Genomic DNA, 15,994 nt, shown 5'->3' with positions numbered 1-15,994 from the left:
CTGGACGAGATTTCTCAGAAATCTCATCCACACGGGACGGCAAATCCGCTGCGGCGCGGATTTGCCGAACGCAGCATGTCTGTTTTTTTTCCCCGCTGTGGCCGTGCTCTCCTCTATGGAAGCGCCGGCCGCAGCGGAGGAGCGAGCGGCCGGGCCGCTTCAAGGCCGCTGCGGTCCTCCTGGTGGAAATGCCGCGGTTTTTCGCTGCGGCTAAACTGCGACATTTACGTCGGGAATCTGCCGTGTGTGAACCCAGCCTAAGAGAATCAAAATCTTGCAAATGTTGTTTTTGTTTTTTAATCTATAAGAGATTAATACACACATTCATTGTCACAAACACCTAGAAGTTGTTGTCGGATGGGATAAAACTTTTTTATGTGTGATGGTAACATTGATATGACTAGGTGATTATAATAGAGCAAAAAAAGAATTTATGGTAGAGAACTGACCGCCTTGTTTGGAGGCTTTAATACCCTGTTTACTGCCTGTAGCTTGGATACAACATGTGATACGACCGGGCATGGAGGCTCTAGTACCCTGGTGTACTGCCTCTAGCTTGGATACAAGATAGAATTATAGAATGGTAGAGTTGGAAGGGACCTCCAGGGTCATCGGGTCCAACCCCCTGTTCATTGCAGGATCACTAAATCATCTCAGACAGATATTTGTCCAGCTTTTGTTTGAACACTTCCATGAAAGAACTCTCCACCTCCTGTGGTAACCTGTTCCACTCATTGATCTTCCTCACTGTCAGAAAGTTTCTTCTATTACACTGGCCAACAAAATTGTAAAAAATTTTTGGTGCCAGAAATGTTACACCTGATTAAGTGTATATTTGGCCTATTATTTACGAATATGCAAACAGTTTCTCTCCATCAGCTATAGTTTTGGCGAATGCACATGGCCAGCCTCGCCGTGTCACATCACCAATCTTATTAGTACATTTAGTTTGTCACAACCAGTTGTGAGGAACGGTTGTGTACATTTGTCGCCCAAGGTGTTGTGGGGTTTTATAGCTATACAATCGTTGTGTTCAGGAGTGTACCTAAAGGCTCAGGGGCCCGGGTGCAAAAGTTTAATTTTCATTATTTGGAATAATAAATTGTTACATAGTCTACTTTGTTTTGTTCCTTGCATCACAATATTGTAGAAAGTAACACTCATTTGTACGATATTTGTTTAATTATATCGATCATATGTGTAATATGGAATAGGGTAATAAAATTCAGTAGGTGCCTATATCACAGAAACTAGAGCTGATAGGGGAAAATGGATGGCATATTTAAAATCAGCACACGAAATATACCTTAGGTCCGCTATCAAACGCTCTGCACCAAAATATGTGTTGGCCAGTGTTATCTAATTTGTGTCTCCTCCCTTTCAGTTTCATCCCATTGCTTTTAGTCTTTCCTTGTGCAAATGAGAATAGGGCTGATCCCTCTGCAGTGTGACAGTCCTTCAGATATTTGTAGACCGCTATTAAGTCTCCTCTCAGCCTTCTTTTTTGCAAGCTAAACCTTTCCAGATCCTTTCACCATTCCTCATAGGGCATGATTTGCAGACTGTTCACCATCTTGGTAACTCTCTTCTGAAATTGCTTCAGTTTTTCTGTCTTTTCTTTTTTTAAATGGGCGCCCCACTTTAATAGATATTTCTCTTCCTATGTTAGGGAATCCAATTCTCCTTGTTTGTTTCCCATGCTCTCTGCATTTGTGTAAGAACAATTTAGTTTGTGATCGCTGTCTCTTGCTCCTTTACTTTCCTTCTGAATTTTTTGTTTTTGTTTTTTCCACTTCTAATAGTGAGTTTCTCAAATGTATCAATTAGCTGTATGTTTTTACCTGGCCTTTCACTTCCCTTCCCATGTTCTGTTGAAAGCTCAAGGCACCCACCAAATATATGCTTAACTGTTTTTGTAAGGTGTAACCCGTCTAGCAACAGTCCATCATATAGGTAATTCACTCCATGGTCTAGAAAGATGTGATACGGACCGGCATGTAGACTCTAATACCCTGTTGTGCTGCCTCTAGTTTGCATACAAGATGTGATACGGGCAGGGAGGCTCTAGTACCCTGTTGTACTGCCTCTAGCTTGGATAGAAGATGTGATACGGGTGTCAATGGAGACTCTAGTACCCTCTTGTACCGCCTCCAACTTGGATACAAGATGTGATATGGGCAGGCATGGAGGCTCTAGTACCCTGTTGTGCTGCCTCTAGCTTGGATAAAAGATGTGACACTGGATGGCATGAAGGCTCTAGTACCCTCTTGTACTGTGTTTAGGTTGGATACAAGATGTGATACGGGGGCATGGAGGCTCAAGTACCTTGTTAGGCCACCTCTAACTGCCCTTGAATCTTTGATAACAAGGGCGGAAGATGTTAGAGGACTAACTTCAGGGTTGGATTTCAGACAGGCTGATTTTAATGAACTTCTATACCAGGAAAGATCTATGAACAGATTATTAAACAGCATGTATACATAGTAACGTAGTTTGTAAGGCCGAATGAAGACAATGTCCATCTAGTCTAGGTTGTTTATCCTCCTGTGTTCCAGAGGAAGGCAAAAAACCCCAAAAGAGCAGAAGCCAATTAGTTATTTTGGGGGAAAAATTCCTTCCCGACTCCCTAATGGCAATCAGACTGTTCCCTGGATCAACACCTAATATTTCCTACCTGCCTGTATACCCGGATTAACAATTAACCTAAGATTTATATTCTGTAATATCCTTCCGCTCCAGAAGCGGAAGTGCAAGTGCTTGGATGAGAATGGAGTAATTAACCAGAGCCAGCATGTTTGTAACAAACAAGTCATGCCAGGCGAATCTAATTTCTTACTATGACAGAATCCCATTGATCAGGGAAATGTGGTAGATTAATTATATCTTGACTTTAATAAAGCATTTGACAAAGTATCTCATACCGTCCTTAGTGAACAAAATTCCAAATATGGGATTGACAAGGGTAAACTGTTAGGTGGATTCACAACTGGCTGAGTGAAAAAACGACATTCCACCATCTTTCGCTGCGTCCTGTTTCTACAGCGCATAAACTGCAACAAAAATGACCCGATGACTTTATTCTATGGGTCAGTACGATTACTACGATACCAAACTCATATAGTTCTTTGTTGTTTTTTTTTGTTGCTGTACCACTTGTTTTTTTTTTGTTTTTTTTTTAAGATATATATTTTTTAATTATTTTCTGCGTCCATTTTCTGCGCGCAATAACTTTTATTTTTCTGTCGACATAGTTATGTGAGCTCATTTTGTGCGGTACGTCCTGTCGCTTCCGTTGGTACCATTTTTGCATACAATTGACTTTTTGATCGCTTTTTTTATTACGTTTTTTTCTCTGGGATACATTGATAGATCAGACTTTTATGGACGCAGTGATACCAAACACGTATTTTTAGTTTATTATTTTTCTTTTTTTTTTTTTTTTTTTTTTTTTTTATTGCAAATATGTCAAAAGGGGTTTTTTCGAACTTTCATTACTTTTTTTTTTTAAATAATTACTAAAACTTTATTGCTCTTATTTTTACACTTTCTTTGAGTCCTCCTAGAGGACTACAATCAGCGATGCTTTGATCGCTCCTGCAGTATGACGTAATGCTATAGCATTACATCATACTGTTTTTTGACAGGCAGTCTATCAAGCCAGGAGGCCCCCTGGCTGCCATGACACCTACACAGCTCCCCCAATCTCACTGCGTGGGGGACCGTACTGGACCCCCGAACAGTGTTCGGGAGATTTAAATGATGCTGTCAGAATTGACGGCGGCATTTAAAGGGTTAATAGCTGCGATCGGCCGATTGCGGCTATTGCCCGCGGGTGTCAGCTGTAATAAACTGACGCCCACGCTGTATGGAGCGAGATAACAGCGTTATCTCCCTCCATACACGTCCTGCAACAGCAGGACGTAAAAACACTATAGGGCCGTCACTAAGGGGTTAAGAGAATCAGAGTCTAAAGCAAGTTTAGGAAAGAGTTACCAGGTTGGTGAGCGGTCTGCAAATCATGCCCCATGAGGAACGGGTAAAGGAATCTGGGAATATTTTAGCTTGCAGAAGAGAAGACTGAGGTTTGGGTGGGTGTAGCAGATTGGCCAATCAGAGCCTAAAATGGGAGGGGTTAACGCTTGTTTACTAATCTATGAAAAGAACAGCTTATCTAAACCGCTAATAGCATCTAAATGCAATTTGCTAATAGAAACACAGTAGCCAGAGGCTTACCGAAGCGTATGATCGTTAGGAGAACAACTCTAAGAACGACGCCAATAAGCTGACAGAGGCTACATTACTAATTTGTCTAAAGCCCTCTTTGTATGGCAGCTTATTTCTGGTAATTTATTCAAAAATTCATACGCTATCTACTCATTTAAATGCTCCTGATGAACTACTGAGCACACCAGTAGGGAAACTCGTTGATCGTTGAGCAGAGCACTATTATACTCCCGAGGAGGTACATCTTCTCCTGGAGTTATACGAGTTATAATCTTTCTACTATCTGATCTATCCTGAATTGATTAATATCCAGAATAGCATATTTTTTACTCTAATTTATGCGAGAGTATGCTTGATACCGAGTACTGATTTGAGGTCCGACAGGTATCTTGCCTAAGATTAAGCACTTGATAGGCTCATCTTTGATACCTGAAAGCAACTAAAAGATTACGGAACTAATAAACTATAGGTATCTCGCCTAAAGTTGTCTGCATTACATCTCAGTCATATCTGCATGAGAGTCAATATTGGGTCAGTTATATCATCCAATTGAACCCATCTTGATTTGTATGCTCTGTCTCTAAAAACGTCTGTCATTTTTGTCTTTTGTTTGTTAGCCCATGTCATTTTATAGAATTTTAAATAAAAGTTATGTTTTAGTTTGTCTACTTCTGTGAAATGTCTTCGGAAATACGCCGAAAAGGGCGCGGAGGCGGGGGGTGATTATTTTTTTTTTAACATGTCAATTTTTATTCCGTACAAGTGAGCCATGGGGCCTGGAATTTTATTCTGTTGTACCCTGCAATCCAACGGGTGTTCCCTCCTTTATAGGTCTTACCATGGGCCCTGTAAGTAGATTAGGGCCACAATAGGTATGTTTCTGAACACAGGACAAACGGGGGTATCCATTTTGGGGTGAATGTCTTCATTTCTATGTACACTGTATAAAAAACTGTTTTTAAATTTAAAAAATTACCAAAAAAATTGAAAATCGTTATTTTTTTCCTTCTGCTTTGCTTAGATTCATTCAAATACTGTGGGGTCAAAATACGCAGTACACCCCTAGATGAATTTGTTAAGGGCTCTAGTTTTCAAAATGGGGTCATTTGAGGGGGTTACTTATCGTTTGGGCCGCTCAATGGCTCGATAAGTGGGCAATGGGGCCTGGAATTTATTCAGTTGTACCCTGAAATCCAACAGGTGCTCCTTCCATTATAGGCCTAGCCATGTGTCCTTTAAGTAGATTAGAGCCACAAGGGGTATGGCTCTGAACACAGGGGTATCCATTTTGGGGTGAAAGTCTTCATTCATTTGTATGCTGTACAAAAAAAATAAAAAATTTTAAATTGATACAACTGCCAAAAAAATTAAAAATTGTATTTTTTTCCTACTGCTTTGCTTAGATAAATTAAAATATTGTAGGGTAAAAATACACAGTACACCCCTAGATAAATTCGTTAAGGGGTCTAGTTTTCAAAATAGGATCATTTGTGGGGGTTCTCTCTCGTTTTGGCCACTCAAGGGCTCTACAAGTGGGCAATGGGGCCTAAATCACCTTCATGCTAAATTTCTGTTCTGAAAGCCACCGACTACTCCTTTCCTTTTTTCCCCCGTTGTGCATCCAGACATAAGATTAGGGCCACAATGGGTATGTCTCTGAACACGGGACAAACGGGTATCCATTTCTGGGTGCAAGTCTTCATTCGTGTGTGCTGTACAAAAAAAGCTGTTTTTAAATTGACAGAATTGCCCAAAATTTTTTTTCCTTTTTGCTTTGCTTGAATTCATTCAAAAACTGTGGGGTCAAAATGGGCAGTACACACCTAGATAAATTCGTTAAGGGGTCTAGTTTTCCTTTTTTGGGGGTTCTCTTTGGTTTTGGCCGCGCAAAAGCTCTACAAAATTGCTATGGGGCCTAAAACGCCTTCAAGCAAAATTTATGTTCTGAAAGACACTCACTACTCCTTTTGTTTTAGGCCCCGCTGTGCATCCAGACATAAGATTAGGGCCACAATGGGTATGTTTCTGAACACGGGAGAAACGGGGGTATCCATTTTGGGGTGTCAATCCTCATTTTCATGTGCACTATAGAAAAAAAATAGGTCTTTAAAATGACATATTTGCAAAAATATTAAATTTTATTTTTTCTCCTCTAAATTGAATTCATTCCTGAAAAAAAACTGTGGGGTCAAAATACTCATGACACCCCTCAATGGATACATTAAGGGGTGTAGTTTTTAAAATAGGGTCATTTGTGGGGGTATCTATTATTCTGACACTCATGAGCCTTTGCAAACTTGGCTTGGTGCAGGAAAACAAAGTGTTCCTCAAAATGCTGAAAAGTAATGTTAAATTTGTACGTCCTCTAAATGGTAAAAAAAACACAAGTTTTTCAAATGTGCATTCAGAATAAAGTAAACAGATGGAAATATATATCCTATCAAAAATTTGTACAATATGTTTGGACATATTTGAGATATTACAGTTGAAAATGTGAAAAAATGACAATTTTTTTCAAAATTTTTTCAATATTGGTACTTTTAATAAATATACACAAATTATATCGGTCTATTTTTACAACCAAAATGAAGTACAACATGTGGCGAAAAAACAATGTCAGAATCATTTGCATATGCAAAACCTTTACGGAGTTATGCTATGTTGAACGATGCATGTCAGATTTCCAAAATTTGGCTCCGTCACTATTGGTTAATAGCGGTCTACAAATATCTGAACGGCTGTCACAGTGCGGCTGGATCAGCCCTATTCTCATCTGCACAGGGAAAGACTCGAAGCAATGGGATGAAACTAAAAGGGAGGAGACACAAATTAGAGATTAGACAGTGAGGGGGATCAGTCTATATGGGTATAGAACCATGGTTGGTGTTCTGTCAGATTTTGTTTTATCGGTAAGAACCGAAGTCTGCTTTATTTCTCACTTGAAATGTTTTATAAAATTTTATAACTATTTTATTTTAGTTGACAGGAATTTTTATATGAAATCCAGTGATTTAGTTAATATCCTGATGAAGTAATTTTAACTTGTGTTTCCATTGTTTTTAAGCGCGACCCTCAAACATGTACTTTCAAACTCATGATCAGATCGGCATGATTAGCTCTGGACCCAGTCATGTAACTGCAATGAACATTCCAATACCATTTAATTTGGTCATGCCTCCAATGCCTCCTCCAAGCTATTTCGGACAAGCCAATGGACCAACTGCAGGTATTTACCATTACACACGATTATATCCGAACTGTGATTGTACCCTGAAACTAAATGCATGTGTAAACTTGACAATCGATCGTGGATTGAGAAGGCTAATCTGCCTTGGATTTTTAGCTTTATACAGATATTGCTTTTATGGCACTGATGGCAAGGAGGAGAGATGTTCTTTCAGTGCACTTATTCCCTTTTACGCCCAAGGATGTATATGTATGTCCTAGGTGCGCTGGTTTAATACGACTTTGAGCGTGGAAGCAGACTCTGCCCCATACATGTCCAGTGTCAGCTGACACCCCAATAGCCACAATCGGTGTTCACGCCAATTACAGCTGTTTAAGCATTTAAATGCTGCTGTCGGAATTTACATGTAAATGGCCTGCTTGGTGATTGGATGTACCAAACAAGTATTTCATCTTTTAAAAGCGATGGCCTATATATAAATACACTCGTAGCAGCTACTCAAATAGTTTTCTTCAGTGTTGTTTTTTGTATTGGCCCAAAATGTGTACCGTATATACCGGCGTATAAGACGACTTTTGAACCCCGAAAAATCTGCTCTGAAGTTGGGGGTCGTCTTATGCGCCGGTAATACAAAAAAAAAAGTGTAAAAAAAAAAAAAATCATTACTCACCTCCCCCGGCGTTCTGTCGCGCTCCGGCAGGATGTCGCTCGCTCCTCGTCCCCGGCGCAGCATTGCTTTCTGAATGCGGGGCTTGAAATCCCCGCTTCCAGAAAGCTAATACACACGCCGTCAGCCAGTTACAGCCATTCAATGACATCATTGAATGGCTGTGATTGGCTAAAACACACGTGGCTTCAGCCAATCACACTGTTCAATGACATTGAATGGCTGTGATTGGCTGAAGGCGCACGTGTGTTAGCAATCACACCCATTCAATGATGTCATTAAATAGTGTGATTGGCTGAAGCCATGTGTGTTTTAGCCAATCACAGCCATTCAATGATGTCATTGAATGGATGTAACTGGCTGACGGCGTGTGTATTAGCTTTCTGGAGGCGGGGATTTCAAGCCCCGCATTCAGAAAGCAATGCTGCGCCGGGGACGAGGAGCGAGCGACATCCTGCCGGAGTGCGACAGAACGCCGGGGGAGGTGAGTAATGATTTTTTTTTTCTCCACTGTAATACCGGCGTATAAGGTGAAAGTTGGGGGGTCGTCTTATACGCCCCATCGCCTTATACGCCGGTATATACGGTATATATAAAAAAAATTTAAGCTGACTTTTATATAGCGCTTATTGTCTGCAGGTCTTAACAAACCATTATTGGTAAGATTTTCCTTCCTGTTGATATGCTGGTGTGTAGATTGACCCAATAATTAACCTTTCTGAAGTATTCTCTGTTTTAAAGTGCACATGTACAATACACATCTAGGGAGGTCTGTCTGTTGTGGCATTCTGCAGTTTTCTCTGTTCCAAGAATAAATAACGTAGTAATTATACATGAATATCTTATGTTTATGATCTTTTGAAAGTGTTATGTTAATCATTTGCAGCGCATTCATACATTGACCGTGTTTCCCAAGGTCGTGGAATGCCTAAAGGGAAAGCACCCCGTGGTGGACGCCAGAAACAGAGGGGCATTGGGCTTCAAGGCATTAGTCAGGGAAATATGCCAAATAGTCAAGCCAGTCAAGATGTTGTGTCCCAGCCATTCTCTCAAGGACCTCTAACCCAGGGCTACATATCCATGAGCCAGCCATCACAGATGAGCCAGCCAGGGCTTTCTCAACCAGAATTATCACAGGTATAAAAAATGTATTTGTGCATTGATCTAAATTTACCTCCAGTTTTTTGCTAAAAAAAAAAATTCTATTTGTCTTTTTTATTTTAATCATTAATTGTACTATATTATAAATAACTGAAAATATCTTTTAAGCTTCATTTTGGTTCCCATCATCTACAAATAAATGACGTATCAGTGGTACATTTTTTCCACTGTTCTATATTAAGAGGGAAGTGAGCGGTAATAGAATTCATACTGCATCTCCATGCTCAGCCTCACACGTGGCTGCAAGGGTGAGCCTAAGGCTAGCTACACACAAGCGAGCGCTATATCGGGGTATGAAAGTCTGCCTGATACCGCGCTTGTGAACATGTCATTTACCCGTGGATGCGAGGTGTTTTTCAGGCAAAAACCCCTCACATTAGTGAAGTTCCAATCCCCTTGCACAAGTGAGGATCAGAAGTGTTTTCCATAAATTTCTCTGGGAAACCTTGCATGCACATCGCACAGCATGCGAGAGCCATGCAATGTATCTAAGGTCCCTTTGAAATCAATGGCCAATGTGTTCTGAGGAACGTTAGGTTAAAACATGCCACGATTATATGACTCCATTCACAACGCACAAATCTCGCACAATTTTCTCAACCACGTGAAAGCAGCCTAATTTTACTGAAATCTGCTATCCTACAAACTTTAGCAGGTCCCTTTTTACTCATTCGGGTATCTGTGAACGTATACTTGGACTATGTTCACACGGTGAAGTTTCCGTGCTGCGACATTTGCAATAGCAGCAAAGTGAATGAGTTTTTCAAATTCTCTTATCACATGCTACGGAAAAAATCTGCACAAAACTTGCCGAAATTGACGTGTACAGATTCTAAATCTGCAGCATGTCAATGTTAGCATCAGGTTTTTGTTGATTCTTCCTCCTCCTCAAATAAGGCACACTAATTCCCGACCAAAATCCACACCGAATAGTACAGTTTTGTCATCCATATCATTGGGGAACACAGCTGGAGATCGTGGGTATAGCAACTGCTGGTAGGAGCTGGACACTAACAAGAAATTCTTAGCTCCTTCTATCATCCATACTCTCCTGCTTTAGTTTGTTGTCTATAGGATGTAGACCTGGTTTTTTGTTTTTTTGGGGTTTTTTTTTTAAATTGTCGCTCTTCTAGAAACGTGGATGAAGGGATTACAGGGAAGCAGAACTCTCCCTGTTACCCTGTCGGGTAGGGCAAATAGAATGGAGTTAACTGTTCTGTTGACTACCTCAGAGGAAAAGGAGGAATGTCCCAGCTCTAACCAGTCATAGTCTCCCTCTTTACTCCAGAGCTCTCCCTTCCTCTTTTTCAAGGCTCAAGAGCACAGCGGTGTAGACTGCTGGAACTGTGGAGCCCACCTTTCTTTTTTCAGTAAAAGGTTAGCAACTCCAGTGAAACTGGCATCCCCTAATGCCCACTTCAACACCCATCATTTCCCATAGGGAGAAGCAGGGCTATGTCCCTGCTCCAGGATGGCACAATACTAGTCCTGGGGGGGGGTCTTCCTCTACATAAAAAGAAAGCCCTCCCTTACTCTACATCTCCCTGCAGCTTATCTGCCTGAGGTGCACATTGCTCCAGTCTGCAGTGCTTCTCAGGACTACTGTAGTCAGAGGGCTCCATTCAAGAGGGATGGTTTTTGCTGCTGGGAAAATTACGCCTTGCCACAGCTCATGTGAAGCTGCAGTTCTTCCTTCCTGTATGTTGTAGGTGCAGAGGGATGTCTGGAGTGTCGCCCACACTGCCCAACAGAGACAACGGGTGGTGAAAGGTGATAGCTGGGTGCCACGACTGTCCTCTGCAGCTGTCCAGGATTGCTGCTGGGACACAGATTGGTAGTCTGCCAGGCGCAGGCGTCTTCCTCCTACGCTTTTTTTGCTCTGTGAGGAATGTCCTCGCCAATGTGAAGTCGCCAGCTTTGATCTAGTCAGGACACTCCCCTTGGGCAGGCCATTCATTGCAAAGTTTTGTGTTTTTTTTGTTTTTTTTAAAGAGAGGAATACCTTTAACCTCTCCCCCAATCGCTGACCAGCGCGCCTTATTCCTGGGATCCCCACATCCTTCTCTTCCCTACTCTGCCTCGGCTTCTCATATAGCCTAGCTGGGACTTCTAATACTGTTCATGCACCTGGATTCCAACTCCTCATACAGAGCTCCACATCCGTTGGTGCATAGCTCTCCAGACCAGCTCTGGATCGGGCGAGCGCTGCCTGGCAGCTTACTCCCTTGCCTTTCCTAATTGCCCCTTTGCAGTAAAGCCTATATGGCAATTTTTTTTCCTAATAGATACGGTCTGCGGCCTTGTTTACCACCATGTCCAGCTCCTGAGTGGAAGATTCCAGACAGGAATCGGGCAGAGCTACATACTATGTATACTATCTATGCAATACTAAACATATGTGGGCAGTTTGAGAGGTTTTGCCCTAACAGTATCAGATAGTGGCAGGTGTAGATAACACTACAGGGGTACTTCCTGCCCAACCTTTACCGAAATGAGCACAATTTTCTCTAATTCTTGATAGACTAGACCAATTCTACCAGTCAATCTTCTCAAAAGTTGTCTAACGGAGACAACTCCTTCACGCAGGGTTTCTCCCGTTGTAGACCATTCTCACTCAAAGCAATTATCCAGATCCCCTCCATCGTCCTTCCATCCAGACATTCCTGTAGTCAGCGATAGACAAAAAGTGCACGATGGGTGCACATTTACACACGATTATCGCTCCAAAGATAGCTTTTGAGCGAATTTTGAGTGATTGTTTGTAAAAGGGCCCCATGAAGACATCACAGGAACAAAAAAGGCCATCCTGGTGCCCCTGTCCAGTTATCAAAGTCCTCTTCTACTAAACATTTTGCATGAAGGGTGGCCAGTACGCAATCCATTCCACGTGGGGGGATGACACTTCCTGTTCAGGAAGACTTGACCTTCCAAACCCAGGCGTCTGAGATGTGGGCAAGCCATTTCTTTGGGGCGTAGGTAAATCGTTAAGGTGCAGGGTGCAGATTTTGGATGCGGAAATGCTGCAGAATTTTCCACAGAAATTTCCGCTGAGTACATTCTGAAGCGGCCCTGTCCTTTTTAGACCGATAAAGGTAAAAATCATGTGTCATGATTAACCCCGCCCCCTGACGTGTTGGCACTTTGCTATAAAGTGGGTTTTGGGTTGCAGTTTGGGCACTCTGTCTCTAAAAGGTTTCCTATCACTTCCCTAGGGTGTGTTCACACATAGCGTATTTTGGTATGGATCTGCACCACAGAATAGTTTACTCTTGGTGCGAATTTTGATGGAGATTTTTACCAATATACCATTTGATGTGTAGTGCTGCGGATCCACAGCAGATTTCTCTCTATCAATATTATTTAACCACTTATAGAATTGTATGTGCTGTGTCAATTCCCCCCATTGAAGTCTATATAGAAAAATTGCCAAACCTACAGCATGCACCAATGGGGCCATCTATGGTTTTGAAGTGTTACTTTTGTGCATGGGCTGTCCAGTATTACCGCTCAGGATATTTTTCTAGTCATTGGGCAACCACTTTAACACCAGACTTTAAAAAATGAGCATTGCCTTAAAGAATCTTAACTTTGGTAGTACAACCAGTATACTTTATCATTCCAGGATAGCTACCTTGGTGATGAGTTTAAGTCGCAGATCGATGTTGCGTTATCGCAGGACTCTACTTACCAGGGGGAGCGTGCCTATCAACTCGGAGGTGTGACTGGGCTGTCACAGTACTAGTGTGTAAGTAGCTGTGTATCTTCTAGAGATTGAAACAATAATCTTTAGCTGACTTCTTAAGGCCCATTTAGACACGATTATCGCTTAAAATTCGCTCAAAATCTTTTGAGTGATAACCGTTCTGTCTAAATACAGGGACATCATGCAGTTTTCATGCGCGAGTCATTGATCGCTAACTTCTAGTTTGCTTTCTAGTGTTATCAGTGGAGCAGGCTATTATCACAGCAGACTGCGCTGATAAGATTCCCTCTGCCTGTGTCCCACTGTCAATTCACAGCGGGGACACTAGCAGTAAGCGCGGAGAACAATACAGCTGTTTGCTTATGTAGAACAGATGTAGTATTCATGCAGAGCAGCTGTATTGTTCGCTGAGATAGCGTCGGTGTCCCACTCTGCCTGCATAGCTCTATAGTAGCTACTTAGCTACCATAAAGTATGCAAAGATGATCACTTAAAACTGTCACTCAGACTAACGTTTGAGCGACTTATGAGCGATCATCTATCAGAGTAAATGAGGCCTTAGATTAGAATCTCCTGTGTATTTGTTCAATTAGAATTATGTAATTAGAGATTTTATCTTTTGTAAGAGTTTGTAGATTCATTATTTTTGTGTAATGTAGCTCTTTGTAATATGCTATGATGTGTTGCATATATTACTTCAACCACAGAAGAATAAGGTGTATGTTTCTCTTCCCCCTCAGGTTGAAGACGAGCTAAGCCTGCGTGGAACTTAGTTCATCCACATTTTATTCTGAGTAATAAAAAAATAAACGGATACCTGTTTTCCACTGCTAAAACTGAAGCACCACTGTGAGAGCAACAGGAGAGAGAGGAACGTGAGAGGGATAAAATATAAAAATATCGAGAGAGCGCGAAAGCGAGCGAGACCACTGCAAGCACACAGAGGCGAGGAGAACGATAGGAGACGTGGCTATACATCAGAGATGCCACACGTACATTAACAGGATAGGTAGTAAAAGGGAGGAACCATTGCCATTAAGTTGGCGCTGTAACAGTCGGCTAGTGTTCTCTAGCCCGCACTCTAACATTGGCAAGGGCTGGAGGAACAGCTTTTGTTTTCCAGCTGTTATGTACTCCTTTGGCACTATTTATCAAAGCTGGAGGAAAACAGTTCCTTATCTCAGAGTTGTTTTTATACAGCTTCTATTGAGTCTGGTGTACATGATACAGACAGCACATTCTAGTGTCTTCAACACAAACCACTGTATTAATGAGAAATGATGAGGTCAACTTTGAGATGCAGGTTTGATTTTCAAACTGGCTTTGATTAAGAAACCGATGGTCTCCACCATGCCCCTACCTAAAGGTTCTGTACTAGTTGGTTTTAAAACTTTCTAGAGGGGAAAAAAGTGCTGGACGTATTTTCTTTTCTTTTTATTCTGCTGGTTGCGGTGGACCTGAGTACTGCAAGACATTGTGGTTGATACTGTGGTAAGTTAGAAGTGCCGCCACAAACAGGAACTTTCAGATGCAGCAAATGACTTGATGACTAGCCTCTCTTTCCTAAAGCAGTGTAGCAGAGCAATGGAGTATACAAACTCCCTTAAGGAGAGGGGTTTTTTCAGTGTTTTCTGTATGCTTTGATTGGCTATTGTCTAGACTCAACTCCACAAAACAAATCTTTGTTTAGGCGAATTCTATGCTTGAAAAAGGGACAGATTTTTTTTCTGCCCTTCAGCACCCAGCTTTTGGGGAGAGACAAGCTAGCCTGCTATTGTAAATTTCCCCTCCCAGATATGGATCCTAGTAGTGGAAACTGGGGATTATATAGGTTTGAAAGTCAAGTTTTCTCAATAGATTTTGAAACTGGTTGAAAAGCAAACAGGAAGGGCAGGTATTTCGGAAGGTGGCCTTCAGTCACAGTGTATGATCAGAGGCTCGATAATCTTGACCAGTGCCGCAGCTGTGCCAGCAACTCAGTTTGTTCAGCTCAAGTGTCCCCAGGATGTGTTTTAACATGCGTTTATCCACGCTACCTGTAGTGGTGCTGCAATAACACTACTATTGGCTAAAAAATTAAAGTATAATTTACGCCCTTGTAGTCCCACCCCTAAGTATTTTTAATATAGACGACCTGTACCATTGTGTTAACTTTTTAGTTTAGCAGGTGTGAAAAAGAAAACAAATTGAGTTTCTATTCCGCTTAAAGAATTTGCAGTTGCTGAATTTGTATGCACTGTGCCATTGATTTACTAGCGTAACTGCACAGGTGTAGCTTCAGTCTTATTCTATCCACTCAGCAATTCTTACACTATGTTGGCCACCTTCCTTCCTGCCAGAAAATGAGTTTAATTTATCAATGTTGCCGAAGGGCTCTTTTTCTTTTTAATTTTTTTTCTCCCTTACCCTGCACTGCTTTGTTGGTAGATTAAATGTGTATTTAGAGTTGCCTCTTCAGTAACACCAATAATATTACGCAAAAATGAATGAGTATCTTGATCTTCTCATTTCTACTTCACAGACATTAAAAGCATCTGCTGGCTTTATTTCTGTTTTTCCTGTAGTAGTTATTGAGTTTTAAATATCCAGGAATGCTTGTGCTAGCACAGTGTATTTTTTTTCCTCTCCTATTGATTTGTTTTAATCATACATGTCATTAATAAAATGATTAATAAAAATCCCTTGCGTTTATTGTAGATTTTATTTCGAACTTACAGATCTGTGCAAATGATGCTTTGGTCCATACACACAGTGCATTTTATTTACCTGGTAACAATCTCACATAAAAATTTGTTGATTTTTAAAGGGGTTATCCCAAAATCGGGCTTTATTGGCTGTGCATGGGATAGGTGATAACGTTCTGATTGGGGTGGGGCATCTCGCCATCAATCCAATAAATGGAGGTCTAATATCTGCCTCTCCTCACTGTGCACCTCTCCATGGTGTGGAGGATCTTGAATGGAGTGGCAGCTGAGCTTTCTTGACGAAGCTCCATGCTTTTTAGTACTGCAGACAGAAATGGCCAACCTCCTATACTTGGCCATCTCCATCA

At 41.4% G+C, this 15,994-nt stretch overlaps 1 protein-coding gene across 2 annotated transcripts in view; it reads left to right on the top strand.

Moving 5' to 3' along the window:
• Positions 1 to 15,614, top strand: part of UPF1 (UPF1 RNA helicase and ATPase) — a 112,848-nt gene extending 97,234 nt beyond the window's left edge. The window contains exons 21-24 of one of the 2 annotated variants that reach the window (XM_066604564.1): positions 7,289 to 7,450; positions 8,995 to 9,215; positions 12,862 to 12,984; positions 13,683 to 15,614. In XM_066604564.1, coding sequence (XP_066460661.1) covers positions 7,289 to 7,450; positions 8,995 to 9,215; positions 12,862 to 12,981 — 503 coding nt within the window. In that variant the 3' untranslated portion in view covers positions 12,982 to 12,984; positions 13,683 to 15,614. Of the gene's footprint in view, positions 1 to 7,288; positions 7,451 to 8,964; positions 9,216 to 12,861; positions 12,985 to 13,682 lie in introns of both variants that reach the window. The other variant, XM_066604563.1, reaches the window with a different exon arrangement.
• The last annotated feature ends 380 nt before the right edge of the window (positions 15,615 to 15,994 follow it).

Source organism: Eleutherodactylus coqui, chromosome 5 (genome assembly GCF_035609145.1).
Source record: "Eleutherodactylus coqui strain aEleCoq1 chromosome 5, aEleCoq1.hap1, whole genome shotgun sequence".
Taxonomy (NCBI): Eukaryota; Metazoa; Chordata; class Amphibia; order Anura; family Eleutherodactylidae; genus Eleutherodactylus; species Eleutherodactylus coqui.
The sequence above is the reverse complement of the archived record's forward strand: the minus strand, read 5'-3'. Positions and strand labels throughout refer to the sequence as shown.